We start from the raw sequence: 16,542 nt of genomic DNA on the forward strand, positions 1-16,542 counted from the left end.
CTTTGTTCTGTGAGCACGCACAGATTTGACTGCAGCGAATGAAAGATTCCCGAAGGGTTCTGGTAAAAGCAATCATCTTCAAAACGTGATTATAAATGAGAAGGAGATGCTGATGAATTGACGCTAATTTCATGTCCAATATAAGAGAACACCCTCAAAAATAAAATCACACAATTGGAAACAAGTATTTGTGTGCCCCTTTTCATCCAGCTCACTGCATGAACATGTGTACATGGTTTCCAATGAAGCTGACTGCAGAGATCACAGCTTCTGCCAGCCTCCTCCTTCTCACATTTCCTAATGCCCACTGAAACTCTGTCAGAACTCAGAGTTTTCCAATCAGTCTCATACCCACACTCATTTCCTCGTAACTATTCTCCCTTACGTGTGCCCACCAATTGCCCCAGTTCTCCTGCTACCCACCTACCCCAAGGGAAGGCCAACATGACAACCAATACAGCTGTGAGAAGTGGAAGGAAACTCTGCCACAGAGGGGATGGCCACATGGCTATGGGAGAATATGCAAATTCCACAATAATCGATCTCAAGGTCAGGAAGAAATCAAAATCACTGGAGCTATGTAGAAGCAGCATCAACTATGGCACCATTGCAACACTCACACATAGTGATTGGAAGTGGATCCCAGTACTAAAGAACCTGCTTCACAGCCATGGAGAAGAAAAGCACAGGAATTGGAACTGCCATGATCATCCTCATAGACTGTTGCTACCCATGGTTAACTTATTCAGATACGATTTTGAAATTCTTCAATAAATACTGTGAGGCCCAATAAACCTGTTCACCAATGGAAGTTCAGGGTGTCAGATCTGGGCAGGAACACGATGTCTCAACAGGAACTCAGCAGTTCACATGCTTCAGGAGGCAATGGTTGTAGGTTGTACTTTATTCTTCCAATTTCTGTCAGTGAAGCATGGTGGATCATGCAATTTGATGATGACACTCGACACATGTCAGCTGACCCATGCCTTGAAATGCTCTGTGTAATTTCCTGAGGAGCAGGACTTGTACGAGAAAATCCACTTTAAAAAGTTCCTATGACTTTCAGGAAAATCCAAAATTACTTTTAAGCACAGATTACATTTATAAAACAAATGCAAACAGGTTTTATTTCTACGTATGGAATTTGTAGTCCAACACATGTAGGGATTGGATCAATATAAGCCAGCACTGGCCAAGTTTCAGACAAACTGCTCAAACATCCACATCCACACACTGAGGAAACAGAAATACTTCATACCTGTAAAGGTTATGTTGAAACCCTCATACGACATGGAGAAGTCGGAAATAAAGCGGATTTGCGTCGTGTAATTCCCAAAGAGTCCTGCGCTGACTGATCCTGGCAGGTTGGATCCCGAGAGTCTTTTCAAAGGCTGGGCAAAGCTTCCATTTTCAGTGATCAGCAGATAATCATGTGGACTCTCCAAATGAAAAGTATGGAAGGTGAACTGGATTCCTGGAATCATAGTTTCCCAGTTAAAAAAAAAAGATCATGTTCAGCATTCTAATCTGTACAAAGTACTGAACCTTAACAGTTAAATTTAAGATAAGGATTGAATTGAAAAATGTTTACTTCCCATAGTGCTCAGGGAAACCTGACAAAAATATGAATGAAAATGGACAATCAGTCTTAAATCAGATGAGATAAGAAGCCAACCCTAAATCATTTAGGATTTTGATTTTGCCTGCATTTTTAATAATGGTCTTTCCAAAAAAAGGGAATTTACTTCTAACATTTACTAGTAGGACTGATGATACATTGGTGCCTGTAATGTACTGCGGCAACTATTGAAAAATATCAATGGTGAATTGATTACAAGGCTGTAACATCGGATACAAATTATCATGGGGAAATCGTATCAATTACTCTCAGGAACATTGTGGGCACGTTTATTCTATTTTGGGTAATTTCCTTGACCTTTAGTGATGAGTGTAGCAGAAATCAATCACTACTTTTCATCTCTGATGCACAATGAACCTTTGTACTGAATGTTCAATCAATGAGAATAGAGAATAATCAGAATTTTTATTCAACTTTCACAGCTGAATCAGAAGATGATGATGAACTTAAGAAATATCAATCATATGGTATATTGGATATATTTGCTATTCTTGTAATAGTTCAACACTGCTTTATGACACACAATACAGGACCACCCAGGATGATTAATACCAGTGCAAGGTATCAATCAATTGATAGAATGTTAATCAGTCTCAACTCAAAACGGTCAACCAGTTTACCTATCTCGGCTGCACCATTTCATCAGATGCAAGGATCGACAATGAGATAGACAACAGACTCGCCAAGGCAAATAGCGCCTTTGGAAGACTACACAAAAGAGTCTGGAAAAACAACCAACTGCAAAACCTCACAAAGATAAGCGTATACAGAGCCGTTGTCATACCCACACTCCTGTTCGGCTCCGAATCATGGGTCCTCTACCGGCACCACCTACGGCTCCTAGAACGCTTCCACCAGCGTTATCTCCGCTCCATCCTCAACATCCATTGGAGCGCTTTCATCCCTAACGTCGAAGTACTCGAGATGGCAGAGGTCGACAGCATCGAGTCCACGCTGCTGAAGATCCAGCTGCGCTGGATGGGTCACGTCTCCAGAATGGAGAACCATCGCCTTCCCAAGATCGTGTTCTATGGCGAGCTCTCCACTGGCCACCGTGACAGAGGTGCACCAAAGAAAAGGTACAAGGACTGCCTAAAGAAATCTCTTGGTGCCTGCCACATTGACCACCGCCAGTGGGCTGATAACACCTCAAACCGTGCATCTTGGCGCCTCACAGTTTGGCGGGCAGCAACCTCCTTTGAAGAAGACCGCAGAGCCCACCTCACTGACAAAAGGCAAAGGAGGAAAAACCCAACATCCAACCCCAACCAACCAATTTTCCCCTGCAACCGTGTCTGCCTGTCCCGCATCGGACTTGTCAGCCACAAACGAGCCTGCAGCTGACGTGGACTTTTTACCCCCTCCATAAATCTTCGTCTGCGAAGCCAAGCCAAAGAAAGAAGAATCAGTCTCATTGGGGTCAGACAGCTTCTTGACGAAAATAATTAGCATGAAACTGCTTTAGGCTGGTCATCATTCAAAATTAACAGCAAAACTCACAAAACAAGGGCAAGACAATCGTCAAGAAGACAATTAAGTTGCATCAATCTTGCCCCTAGCAGAGCACAGAAAACAGCCAACCCTCTTTTCTTCATGGGCTTTTCTTCAGCTGCCAGGCAATTAAAGTCATAATTTAAAATCCATTTTTTATTCAAATGAATAATGAATTTGGGGAATGAATAAATTAATTAAAATATATTGTTCAAACAGAACACGGTTTCGAAAACACTACTAAATATGGTTGAGAATTTAATGTGTTTGTTACGTTCTGACTTTAGTTGCTTTCTCTTGGAAAACACAACATCAAGTTGAGAATAGAAATTAATCTGCTGGAGGAATTTAGCAGATCGAGGACCACATGGTGAGGGAAAAGCAATAGTCACCATTTCAGACTGAAAATCATCAACCATCCCTTCCCAACCTCCCCCCCCCTCCCCACCACAGCCCAACCTCTTTCCTCCCCCCCCTCCTCACCACAGCCCAACCTCTTTCCCAACTCCCCACCACACAGACACTGTTCAACTGGCAGAGTTTGTCCAGCAGTTTGTTTTTGGCTCCAGATTTCAGCAACTGTGGTCTTGAGTCCCAATCGAAACAAAATGTAGGGGTTATTCAGTGGCTATGAGTTCATGAATGTGTTCAGTAGTTTCACAAAGAAGCAATCTTCATCAAAATTAGTTTCACTGTTCAGAGAGCATCTGCACAATGGGCTGTGTTGATTCGATCTCTTTTAATGGCTGTTTACTTTTTGTTTGAATATGTAGTTGTGTTTGCAATTGTACTGAAAGCTGCACAAATTCAGAGTATTTTTAATGTGGGATTTTGTCAAGAGGGTGTCCTGATTGAATAAAGCCTTTTGCTTTCAATCTCCAGTGACAGGTTCTTCAGTCACAACACAGGAGACCTTGGCAAGTTATTTGAACTTTGTCAAGGAGGCATGAACAAAATACTTTCTCGAATGATGAAGCCATGGAAGTATTTCAAGCATGCCAGTATTTTTAAGTACATCTCGTTGTGTATTAATACGAAGGACATTCATTTTATTGATGAATTTAATGAGATCCTGACAATAGTTTAGTGATGATGTCTTGATATGTAGCCGACACATCAATAAACTGCAATTGCTTTTTAGTTAATAGCCTCAGATTTATCCCACTTGCATTGCACTTTTGAAACATTTTTAGAGACTATTGCAACACCAACTTACTGGACCATGTTTTTAAAAAATGGTCCTATTTTCTCCTGCAGCTTGATTGGCTCTTTTCATCCAGTACAGTATGAACAATAGAATAGACAAATCTTAGTTAAGGGTAATATTCTCAGTAACACCTTATCCTGACTAATGTACCTATCTATACAATAGCCTGCATCTTGTCAATTGCTATCCTTAACAATTCCAATGCTTGTCTAGATGCATCTTATGGTTTTAAGAATACCTGTCTCGACCTCAGGTGGACAGGGTGGTGATGAAGGTATTCATTGCACTTGCCTTCACTGAGCAAGGCAATGAGTGCAATAGATGATACATTACGATACAGCTGCACAAGTCATTGGTGAGATCACACTTGGAGTACTTTGTTCATTTCCATATAACCATATAACCACTTACAGCACAGAACAGGCCAGTTCAGCCCTACTAGTCCATGCCGTAACAAATCCCCACCCTCCTAGTCCTACTGACCAGCACCCGGTCCCTACCCCTCTAGTCCCCTCCTCTCCATGTAACGATCCAGTCTTTCCTTAAATGTAACCAACGATCCCGCCTCGACCACGTCTGCCGGAAGCTCATTCCACATCCCCACCACCCTCTGCGTAAAGAAATTTCCCCTCATGTTCCCCTTATAATTTTCCCCCTTCAATCTTAAACCATGCCCTCTAGTTTGAATCTCCCCCACTCTTAATTGAAAAAGCCTATCCACATTTACTCTGTCTGTCCCTTTTAAAATCTTAAACACCTCTATCAAGTCCCCTCTCAATCTTCTACGCTCCAGAGAAAAAAGCCCTAGTCTGCACAACCCTTCCCTGTAACTCAAACCTTGAAATCCATTCTCGTGAACCTTCTCTGCACTCTCTCTATTTTGTTTATATCTTTCCAAAAATTTGGTGACCAAAACTGTACACAGTACGCCAAACCTCCCAACTCTTGAATTCAATACTCCGATTTATGAAGTCCATCATTCCAAATGCCTTCGTCACACCATCTACCTGAGTATCAGCCATAACTCCTAAATCCCTTTGTTGCTCTGCACATCTCAATAGCCTACCATTCAATGCATATGACCTATTTAGATTTGCCTTTCCAAAATGTAACACCTCACACTTATCTGTATTAAATTCCATCAGCCATTTCTCAGCCCACACCTCCAGCCTTCCTAAATCACCTTTTAATCTATGGTAATCTTCCTCACTGTCCACAACACCACCAATCTTTGTATCATCCGCAAACTTGCTTATCCAATTCTCCACCCCTACTTCCAGATCGTTAATATATATAACAAACAATAATGGACCCAGGACCGATCCCTGAGGAACTCCCCTAGTCACTGGTCTCCAATTGGACAAACAATTTTCTATCATTATTCTCTGACACCTCCCATCCAACCATTGCTGAATCCATTTCACTACCTCCTTATTTATACCTAATGCCTCTATCTTTTTTCCTAACCTCCTGTGGGGAACTTTGTCAAAAGCTTTACTAAAGTCTAAATAGACAACATCCACAGCTTTCACTTCATCAATCTTTTTTGTAACCCCCTCGAAAAACTCAATCAGGTTTGTCAAGCATGATCTACCCCTGACAAAACCTTGCTGATTACTCCCTATCAATCCCTGTACCTCCAAAAATTTGTAAATAGCATCCCTCAGAACACTTTCCATCAATTTGCCCACCACAAATGTCAGACTCACGGGCTTATAATTCCCAGGTTTACATTTGGACCCTTTCTTAAACAGCGGAATCACATGTGCAACCCTCCAATACTTTGGCACTACCACCGTGGCCAGTGACATCCTAAATATCTCTGTTAATTACCCCACTATCTGTCCACAGCATCCCTGAGTGTCCTTGGGAATATTTTGTCCGGTCCCGGAGATTTATCCACCTTTATCTTTTTCAACACAGCCATCACTACCTCCTTGGTTATCCTTATATGCTTCATGACCTCCCCACTACTTTTCTTTACTGCAACTGGTTCAATATTTTTTTCCCTAGTGAATACCGTGGCAAAGAAATCATTCAAAATTTCTGCCATTATCTCTGACTTCTCACTCAGCCTACCCTCGTTATCTACAAGGGGTCCAATTTTATCCCTCACTAATCTTTTACTTTCTGTTGCCCAGCTACAGGAAGGTGTCATTAAGCTGGAATGGGTGAATTAACAATTCACCAGGATGTTAACAGGACATTAAGATTTATAAGAAGAGGTTAGGTCTTTATTCTCTAAACCATCAGAGGCTGAGAGGTGACCATATAGAGGTACATAAAATCATAAAGGTCATGGAAAAAGTGAAAGCCACAGTCTTTTTTTTCCCCAGAAAAGACTATTGTAGAATGAGAGGGCCTACCCTTAAGGTGCGAGGGAGTAAAATTTTCACTTTGATGGTGGTCTGTATCTGGAACTGGCTGCCAGAGAAAGCAAGTACAATGGAAACAGGTACAATTTTTAAATTCTAAAAATGTTTGGATAAGGAAGGTTTTGAAAAATATGGACCAAACACAGATAAATGGGACTAGCTCAGAATAACAACTCAGTTAGCATGGAAGATTGAGCCAAAAAACCTGTTCCATACTGTGTGCTCTATGTCCATGGTCTGGACCACAACAGAATATGACTAACTACACTATTTCCCTCTTAATTTTGTATAGCTGCTGACCTGTTCACCATCTTCTTTCCAGGGAACACAACCCTGTCTTTTCCAATCTCTCCTTTAATTGAAAATTCTGCAAACCTTGTTGTGGTGTGGATTATGGAGGGTCATGTGACTGCTCTGTCTGGAACCTGGTTGGAATGTGGATGGCAGAGGGTCATGTGGCCTCTCCAGCTGGAACCAAGTTAGAAGTCCACTCACATGCAAATCATGGGTTAGACCTGCCCACCTGTGAGGAACACATGTTATTGGCCCTTGTAGCTGACATGTGATTGGTCCCTCTAGGTGCCAATCAATGGTTAGATCTGCCCACAGGTGAGGCTGACCTGCAATTGGTCCAAGCAAGTTATGTGGGCAGGCTCTGCATTGAAAAAGCCTAGCACATGGAATCTTGCTCTCTCTCTTTTGCTGTTGCCTCCAAACCATCACTGAAGTCCAGGCTGCTGGCTACAGGAATATTGACTGTGATGGGCCTGTCCCAGATCCTGAGCTGTAGTTGAATGCTGGAGACCAGGTTCATTTGGCATAGTTGTTGGTTGTAATTAATTTACTGTTCATTAGTGTGCTGTGCCTGTGAATGAGTTGGCTTTGTGTGTTTAACCCTTGCATTCCCCATCAGGAATTGAGAATGTTTAGCAGTGATTTATTTGTCCCCAACGTGTAGATATTTCTGTATTATTCCAAGTTAGTCTGTTAGAGTGTGCCCTTTTGTGAGTTCCTCTGTGCATAAATAAAGACCGCTGTTTGTTGATAACACGTATCCAGCTTTGATTCTCTTTGAACCCATTAAACCTACTCTGAACACAACTCTTATGCATCTCCTGCACATGCTCGGGATCTGGGATGGGCCCATCACAGTCAATATGCCTGTAGCCAGCAGCCTGGACTTCAGTGATGGTTTGGAGACAGCAAGATTCCATGTGCTAGGCTTTTACAATGCAGAGCCTGCCCACGTAACCTGCTTGGACCAATTGGGGGTCAGCCTCACCTGTTGGCAGATCTAACCATTGATTGGCACCTAGAGGGACCAATCACATGTCAGCTACAAGGGCCAATCACATGTGTTCCTCACAGGTGGGCAGGTCTAACCCATGATTTGCATGTGAGTGGACTTCTAACTAGGTTCCAGCTGGGGAGGCCACATGACCCTCTGCCATCCACATTCCAACCAGGTTCCAGACAAAGCAGACACATGACCCTCCATAATCCACACCACAACAAGGTTTGCAGAATTTTCAATTAAAGGAGAGATTGGAAAATATTGGGTTGTGTTCCCTGGAAAGAAGATGATGAAGAGGTCAGCAGCTATACAAAATTAAGAGGGAAATAGTGTAGTTAGTCATATTCTGTTTGTGGTCCAGGCCATGGATGTGGAGCACACAGTATGGAAGTCTTTTTGGCTCAATCTTCCATGCTAACTGAGTTGGTATTCTGAGCTAGTCCCATTTATCTGTGTTTGGTCCATATCTTTCAAAACCTTCCTTATCCAAATATTTTTTTAATTTAAAAATTGTACCTGTTTCCATTGCTTCCTCTGGATTGCACACTCTCTCCATTCAATCACACCATTCTTCCTCTGACCTTTCGCAAAAAAATGTTATCACCTAAATGGCAGGATTGAATTCATTAGTTCTTAAATATTTATCCAGTTGGTAAAGTGAAACCTAAAATGATGAGAAGACTGAGAGAGCAAGTCTCTTTAATAGATTAGATGCATGAAAGTATTATTTTGAAAAGTGTTTCAAGAATTATTCAAAGGAAATAGCATATTTTTGTGGGGATACGACCACCAGCCGACTGCAGGGGGACGATCTCTGTACCTGCAGGAAGACCACCTAAAGGTCTGAATCCACCTGGCTGGCTGTCAATCAGCTGACCTGAATAGACCCCCTAGGGGGCTGACTCCACCTGGCCAGCTGTCAAGCAGCCGATCTGAATATAGACCTGAGCCGGCCCCTCCTGAGCCAGTCACATGGGAGCCACCGAAGCATAAACTGGTGTTCAGACTTTTACCTGTTGTACAGTCTTTTAAGTTTTGTGTTTGCTTTGCTGCTACCTCAGTGCACCACAACTCTGAACTATTTAATCCTTTGAAAGAAGTTTTAAAATATTTAATTTCAAGGTTTTGCCTATAAATTGGGGGAAAAACACCCACTACTTTCATCGTAGTAGGAAATTATAGCTCTGCGTATTGGGACCGTGTTGTATCCTGTAGTGATATTCTAGACAAGAGCTGTTAAAACAAATCGTTGGTGTCTGCAAAATGTTTTGAATTGTAATTCGGCTCACACGAAATGTATGAATGATAAAATGGATTGTTTATGGAGTCAGAAGCAGATACCATGCTGTCCTTGACCTCCTCGTTACATGGATTGTGCAGATTGTCAACCAGGAAGGGAACCATGCTTCAAACAGGCATTACTTTCAATCGGGTATTACTGAACAATAACAGCTATCCTTGCCATTTTTCTAAGCTGATGTGTCAGAATAATAAAGTGTAATCCTTATCTGATCACTGAAAAGGTCCTGAATAATTCACGATTGAGTGCTTCAAGTTGACAGAGTTTGATATTGTATACATCTTTAAATGTCTGCCAAGGAAAAGTAAAATGAAAATTAATTTCACTTATTGTAGCTGAAGGTGACAAAAAATTGACTCTATTTTTAATAGAGTAGTCAATTTTCATAACAGGTTTAGGCCAAGAAATTTACCTGGTACATCGTAGCACTTTGAGGCCACTGGAAAACTAAACATTCGCAAGACGTGAAAAGTTGTTTCCGTGAGAATTAGTTTGATCAGCACATTGGCGCATCCATTATAACAGTGGTTAATAATAAACCCCATGTAACCAGAGAATATATTGCAGGAGTTTGTGAATACTGAAATTGTCTTTTAGAAATCATCTTTATCCTACTACATTGAAGAGCAAAGTTTGTGGCCTGGATCAGTCACTGGACTTCCGGTTATATATAATGGCTATCTTACTTTAGGCCACTTTATGTGAACAGTCACATGTCGATAGAGTAGACACAGAAATTGTGATAAAATACCACCATATTACAACAATTAAGTTGTTCTCAGTGAAAATGAACATATGAAAGATAGTGTCTCTGCCAAGAAATTTGTGAACAAGAGCAAATCTGATTGAACATTGGATGTAGGTGACGACTGGTCTCTGATCCCCAGGATTACAGTCCTGCCCCTTAAAGCTATGTTCTATCAAAATAAAACACAAGACACAATCACTGGGGTTCAGACTCTAAGCAAATAGCACGATTAACATGATGTGTATTTGTGGCGAGCTTGGTGTGATGCAGATGGGTAACACCAGTGCATCCTGCACAAAAAGAGGATATGGAGGAAGATGATGATGGAGATGAGGTAGGGAAGACAAATCACAGAATAGAACCTCCAAAAAAAAACCCAAACTGTCAATTTGTAAAGAAATTGGATAAATATCAGACTGTGAATGATAGTTGATTATGAAAAAAAGCACACTAAGCTAGTCAAAGAGTTCACAAACCAAGTTGGAATTCAATGGTAAATTGAATTTACCTCAGACAAATATGAGACATGGCATTTTGCAAAGTTAAATCAGGACAAGATTTGTACAGTAAATGGCAACACACAGAGAGTAGAACAGAAAGACCTCAGGTGCAATTTCCTGTAAGTGGCAACACAAGTTGACAGGTTGCTGAAGAAGGCATTGGCACACTGAACTTCATTGTTCATGGCATTGAGAACAAGATTTGGAATGTTCTGTTCCAACTGTTTAAGTCGTTGCACTTGGAGTATTGAGTGCAGTTATGGTCATTTGGTTAGCACAACATTATTGCAGGGTCTTCAATCTTGGTTTAAATCCGATACTGTCTATAAGGAGCTTCTATATTCTCCCTGTGACCTGTGTTGTTTTTCTCTAGGTACTCTGGTTTCCTTCCATCCTTCAAAAACATTAAGGGTTGATATGTTAATTAGGGGAGGAATTACCAGAATTGGGTCAGAAGGGCCTTTTACCATAATTAAGATGGTTAACCCTAGTTTTAGGAAGCACGCAATCAACTAGAAAGTGTGCAGAAAGTATTCACAAGAATGTTACTGGGATTGGAGGACTTGATTTATAAGGAGAGATAGCTCAGAAAGGGAGGGAAAGGAAGAGGAGGGCAATTGTGGTAGGAGACTCCATAGTTAAGAGGACGGATAGGGGATTCTGCGGACACAGCAAGGAGAACCGGATGGTGGTTTGCCTCCCTGGTGCCAGGGTCCGGGATGTAGCTGCTCGTGTCCCGGATATCCTAAAGTGGGAGGGACAGGAGCCAGAGGTCGTGGTACATGTAGGTACCAATGACATAGGGAGAAATAGAGAAGAGGTCCTAAAATGTGAGTACAGGCAGTTAGGTAGGGAGTTAAAAAGAAGGGGGTAATCTCTGGATTACTCCCTGTGCCACGTGACAGTGTGAATAGAAATAGAATGAGGTGGAGGATTAACACGTGGCTGAAGGGGTGGAGTAAGGGGAAGGGTTTTAAGTTTCTGGATAACTGGGACCTTTTTTGGGGGAGATGTGACCTGTACAGTAAGGACAGGTTACACTTAAATCCCAGGGGGACCAGAATCCTGGCAGAGGTATTTGCTAGGGCTACTCAGGATCCTTTAAACTAGAATGGTTGGGGGGAGGGAACAAAATAGTACAGAGCAGTAAGGAGAAGGTTAGAATGCAAACAAAGAAAGTTTGTAGAAAGTATTTGAATATGGATGGGCAGGTGATAGAGAAGGGAAATGCTCTGGAAGAAGATGAAGGGTAATTGGCAGGAAAAGCAAATAATGTTGTTATTAAAGATGAGGGAAAACAGGGATTAAAAATTGGGAAATCTCTGAAATTCATATATTTTAATGCCAAGAGTATTGTAAAAAAGGTGGATGAGCTGAAGGTATGGATTGATACTTGGAAGTATGAGGTGGTAGCGATTAGTGAGACATGGTTGCAGGAGGGATGTGATTGGCAGCTGAATATCCCTGGATTTCGTTGTTTTAGGTGTGATAGAGTCGGAGGGGCAAGAGGAGGTGGGGTTGCATTGCTTGTCAGGGAAAATATTACAGCGGTGCCTAGGAAGGATAGATTAGAGGGCACATCCACGGAGGCTATTTGGGTGGAACTGAGGAGTAGGAAAGGAGAGGTTACACTTGTAGGGGTGTATTATAGACCACCCGGAGGGGACCGAGACCTAGAGGAGCAAATCTGTAGGGAGATAGTAGATATTTGTGATAAGCACAGGGTTGTAATAATGGGAGATTTTAATTTTCCACATATAGATTGGGAAACACATTCTGTGAAAGGACTGGATGAGTTAGAGTTTGTGAAATGTGTGCAAGATAGTTTTTTACAACAATATGTAGAGGTGCCAACCAGAGAAGGAGCAGTGTTAGATCTACTGTTGGCAAATGGGATGGGTCAAGTGACGGAGGCTAGTGTTGGCGAGCACTTCGGGTCCAGTGATCATAATGCCATCAGCTTCAATGTCATTATGGAAAGAGAGAAGTCAGGGCCAAGGGTTGAGGTTTTTGATTGGGGAAAAGCTAGATTTGAGGAGATGCGAAAGGACTTGCAGGGTGTGGACTGGGACAATTTGTTTTATGGGCAGGATGTAGTAGAGAGATGGAAGTCTTTTAAAGATCAGATTTTGAGAGCGCAAAAGCTTTATGTTCCTGTTAGGTTAAAAGGAGGGGCAAAAGGTTTGAGAGAGCCGTGGTTTTCTAGGAATATTGGAAACTTGGTTCGAAGAAAAAGGGAGGCATACATTAGATATAAGAAGCATGGAGTTAAGGGGATGTTTGAAAGATACATTGAATGTAAGAGGAATCTTAAGAGAGGAATTAGGAAAGCTAAAAGAAGGTACGAGGAAACTATGGCAAGCAGGGTGAAAACTAATCCAAAAGAGTTCTACAAATATGTTAATGGTAAAAGGAAAGCTAGAGACAAAATTGGTCCCTTAGAGAATCAGAGCGGAAAACTGTGTGTGGAGCCTAGAGAAATGGGGAAGATATTGAACAGTTTCTTTTCTTCGGTATTCACTGAGGAGAAGGATATTGGGAGATGTGAGATAAAAAAAGCAAATTGGGTAAATATGGGGAATATAGAGATTACAAAAGATGTAGTTTTAGGGCTTTTGAAGAATATAAAGGTGGATAAGTCTCCCGGACCAGACGGGATCTTCCCCAGGACATTGAGAGAAGTGAAGGAGGAAATAGCAGAGGCTCTGGCGGTAATTTTCCAAATGTCATTAGATATGGGGATAGTGCCGGAGGATTGGCGCATTGCGCATGTGGTTCCGTTATTTAAAAAGGGTTCAAGGAGGAAGCCTGGCAACTATCGGCCTGTAAGTTTGACGTCTGTGGTAGGTAAATTAATGGAGAAAATTCTTAGAGATAGTACTTATAAACATCTGGATAGACAGGGTCTGATCGGGACCACTCAATTTTTTGTGGGAGGAAGGTCATGTTTGACCAATCTGATTGAATTTTTTGAAGAGGTGACTAGGAATGTGGATGAGGGTAGCACAGTGGATGTTGTCTATATGGACTTCAGTAAGGCCTTCGATAAGGTACCACATGGAAGGTTAGTTAAGAAGGTGCAGTCTTTAGGTATAAATTTTGAGATAGTCAAATGGATTGAACATTGGCTGAAAGGGAGAGGCCAGAGAGTGGTAGTGGATAATTGTCTGTCAGGCTGGAGGCCGGTGACCAGTGGTGTGCCTCAAGGATCTATATTGGGCCCATTGTTGTTCGTTATATACATTAATGATCTGGATGATGGGGTGGTAAATTGGATTAGTAAATATGCAGACGATACTAAGATAGGTGGAATAGTGGATAATGAAGAAGGTTTTCAAGGATTGCAGAGGGATTTGGGCTGCTTAGAAAAGTGGGCTGAAAAAAGGCAGATGGAATTTAATGCTGATAAGTGTGAGGTGCTTCATTTTGGTAAGAAGAATCAGAACAGGACATACGTGGTAAATGGGAGAGCATTGATGAATACAGAAGAGCAGAAAGATTTAGGAGTAACGGTACATCGTTCCCTGAAGGTAGAAACTCACGTGAATAGGGTGGTGAAGAAGGCTTTTAGTATGCTGGCCTTTATCAATCATTGCATGGAATATAGGAGTTGGGAGGTGATGTTGAGACTGTATAAGACATTGGTGCAGCCTAATTTGGAGTTCTGTGTGCAGTTCTGGTCGCCTAATTATAGGAAGGATATAAACAGAGTGGAGAGAATGCAGAGAAGGTTTACCAGAATGTTACCTGGGTTTAAGCATCTAGAGTATAGGGAGAGATTGGACAGATTAGGTCTTTATTCTTTGGAGCGTAGAAGGTTGAGAGGGGATTTGATAGAAGTATTGAAGATTATGAAAGGGATAGACAGAGTGGATGTGGATAGACTATTTCCGTTAAGAGGAGGAAAGATTAAAACAAGAGGACATGAGTTAAGAATTAAGGGGCAGAGGTTTAGAGGTAACTTGAGGGGGAACTTCTTTACTCAGAGAGTGGTAGACGTGTGGAATGATCTTCCGGGAGAAATAGTGGCGGCGGAGTCAATTGTATTATTTAAGAAAAGGTAGACAGGTATATGGATGAGAAGAAGATGGAGGGTTATGGGCATTGTGCAGGGAGGTGGGACTAGAGAGGGGTGTTTGGTTCGGTGCGGACTAGAAGGGCCTAATGGCCTGTTTCCGTGCTGTAAATTGTTATGTTATGTTAGAACTACAGAACATTACAGCACAGCCTAGTCCTACTGAACTGCACCCAGTCCACCACCCTGAATACCTCCATGTGCCTGTTCAAATTCTTCTTAAATGTGAAAATTAAGCTTGCATTCACCATGTCAGCTGGCAGCTCGTTCCACAATCTCAATCACAGTATGAAGAAGGTTCCCCCTATTTTCCCCCTAAACTGTTAACTTTCACCCTTAACCCTTGTCCTCTGGATTGTATCTCATCTATCCTCAGTGGGAAAAGGCTACATGCATTTACTCTATCTAGACCCATCATAATTTTATAAATCTTTATCAAATCTCCCCTTTTCTTCTATGTTCCAGGGAATAAAGTCCAAATCTGTTTATCCTTTCCCTGTTACTCAGTTCCGGAAGTCCGGGCAACATCTGGGCAAATTTTCTCTGCATTATTTCAATATTATTGATATCTTTCCGGTAGTGAATGCAACCCAAATTTCACACAATACTCCAAATTTGGCTTCACCAATCTTTTGTACAACTTTATCATAACATCCCAACTCCTACACTCAATACTTTGATTTATGAAGGCAAATATGCTAAAAGTTATTTTTACAACCCTATATACCTGTGATGCCACTTTCAAGGAATTATGTATCTGTATTCTTAGATCCCTCTGTTCTACCTCACTCCTCAGTGCCCGAACATGTTCTTTCTTGGTTTGTCCTTCCAAAATGCAACATCTCACTCTTGTCTGCATGAAATTCCATCTGCCATTTTTCATCCCTTTCATCCAGCTGGTCCAGATCCCTCTGCAAGCTTTGAAAACCTTCCTTGCTGTCCACCACTCCTCCGATCTTTGTGTCATCTGCATACTTGCTGATCCAATTTACCACATTTTCATCCAGATTATTGATATAGACAACAAACAATGGTTCCAGTTCCTATTACTGAGGCACACCACTCGTCATAGGCCTCCAGTAATGAGAAGCCATCATCCACCACCACTCTGTGGCTTCTCCCGTCTTGGCTGGAACATTCTTCCCAAGTGTGCAGCAGACTGAAGGGTGATCTTAAAGATATATTGAAAATCATGAAGGGGCAACATTCAAAGGTGTGTATATGGAATGAGCTAAATCTGGTAAGGGGTGGGTAGTTTTAAGATAGAACCCCCATATGGAGGTCTACGTATGTAAGCATTGTGGGCATTCATGATTTTGGTCAGAAGAACTTGTGCCTATCCATTTCTAATATTCTCTGGGGATTGAATGCGTCGTCCTGTAAATTCTAGTGCAATGGCTTTAAACCAAAGGAAATATCGCTCGGATGCTGAGCTCCATCTGAAATTTTGCCAGCTCTCTGCTTATGTTAATTATTAGTTCATCTCTGTACAATACAGATGTCCTGTGAGTGAAGCCCCTAAGGGACACCTATTTCATCTCAATGTATATGTGCCAACTGGACAGACATTATTAGAGGAAAGGAATGAACCCAGGTGCTGGTGTTGTGAAGTAGTAGCATTATCTGGTGAAGCTCTCTGCTACCACTGAGCCATGGCAAATTGTATTGATGGGTGCAAAGCTGAATAAACTTCAGAAATCTTTTTGGAACAACATGTCCAGAGATAACTTTTGGATTTACCTTTTATCCAGGGAGCAATCATACTTTATAATCCCTGAAAGAACATCAGTGTAACAGATATTTTTGCATTTCATTACTCAGATCAGAATGAGATCATGGGACGGCAAAATATCACTTCCGAATTCAAGAGACCCACAAGAATGTAAGACGCTGGAATCTTGAGCAAATGAAAA

At 41.7% G+C, this 16,542-nt stretch overlaps 1 protein-coding gene across 1 annotated transcript in view; it reads right to left on the bottom strand.

Annotated features, from left to right (window-relative positions):
• The window catches only part of csmd2 (CUB and Sushi multiple domains 2), a 539,567-nt gene that overhangs the window by 372,455 nt on the left and 150,570 nt on the right, over positions 1–16,542 (bottom strand). Inside the window, exon 13 of the mRNA XM_069896324.1 lies at positions 1,259–1,474. Coding sequence (XP_069752425.1) covers positions 1,259–1,474 — 216 coding nt within the window. The remainder of the gene's footprint in view (positions 1–1,258; positions 1,475–16,542) is intronic.

Source organism: Narcine bancroftii, chromosome 8, assembly GCF_036971445.1.
Source record: "Narcine bancroftii isolate sNarBan1 chromosome 8, sNarBan1.hap1, whole genome shotgun sequence".
In the NCBI taxonomy this organism is placed as follows: domain Eukaryota; kingdom Metazoa; phylum Chordata; class Chondrichthyes; order Torpediniformes; family Narcinidae; genus Narcine; species Narcine bancroftii.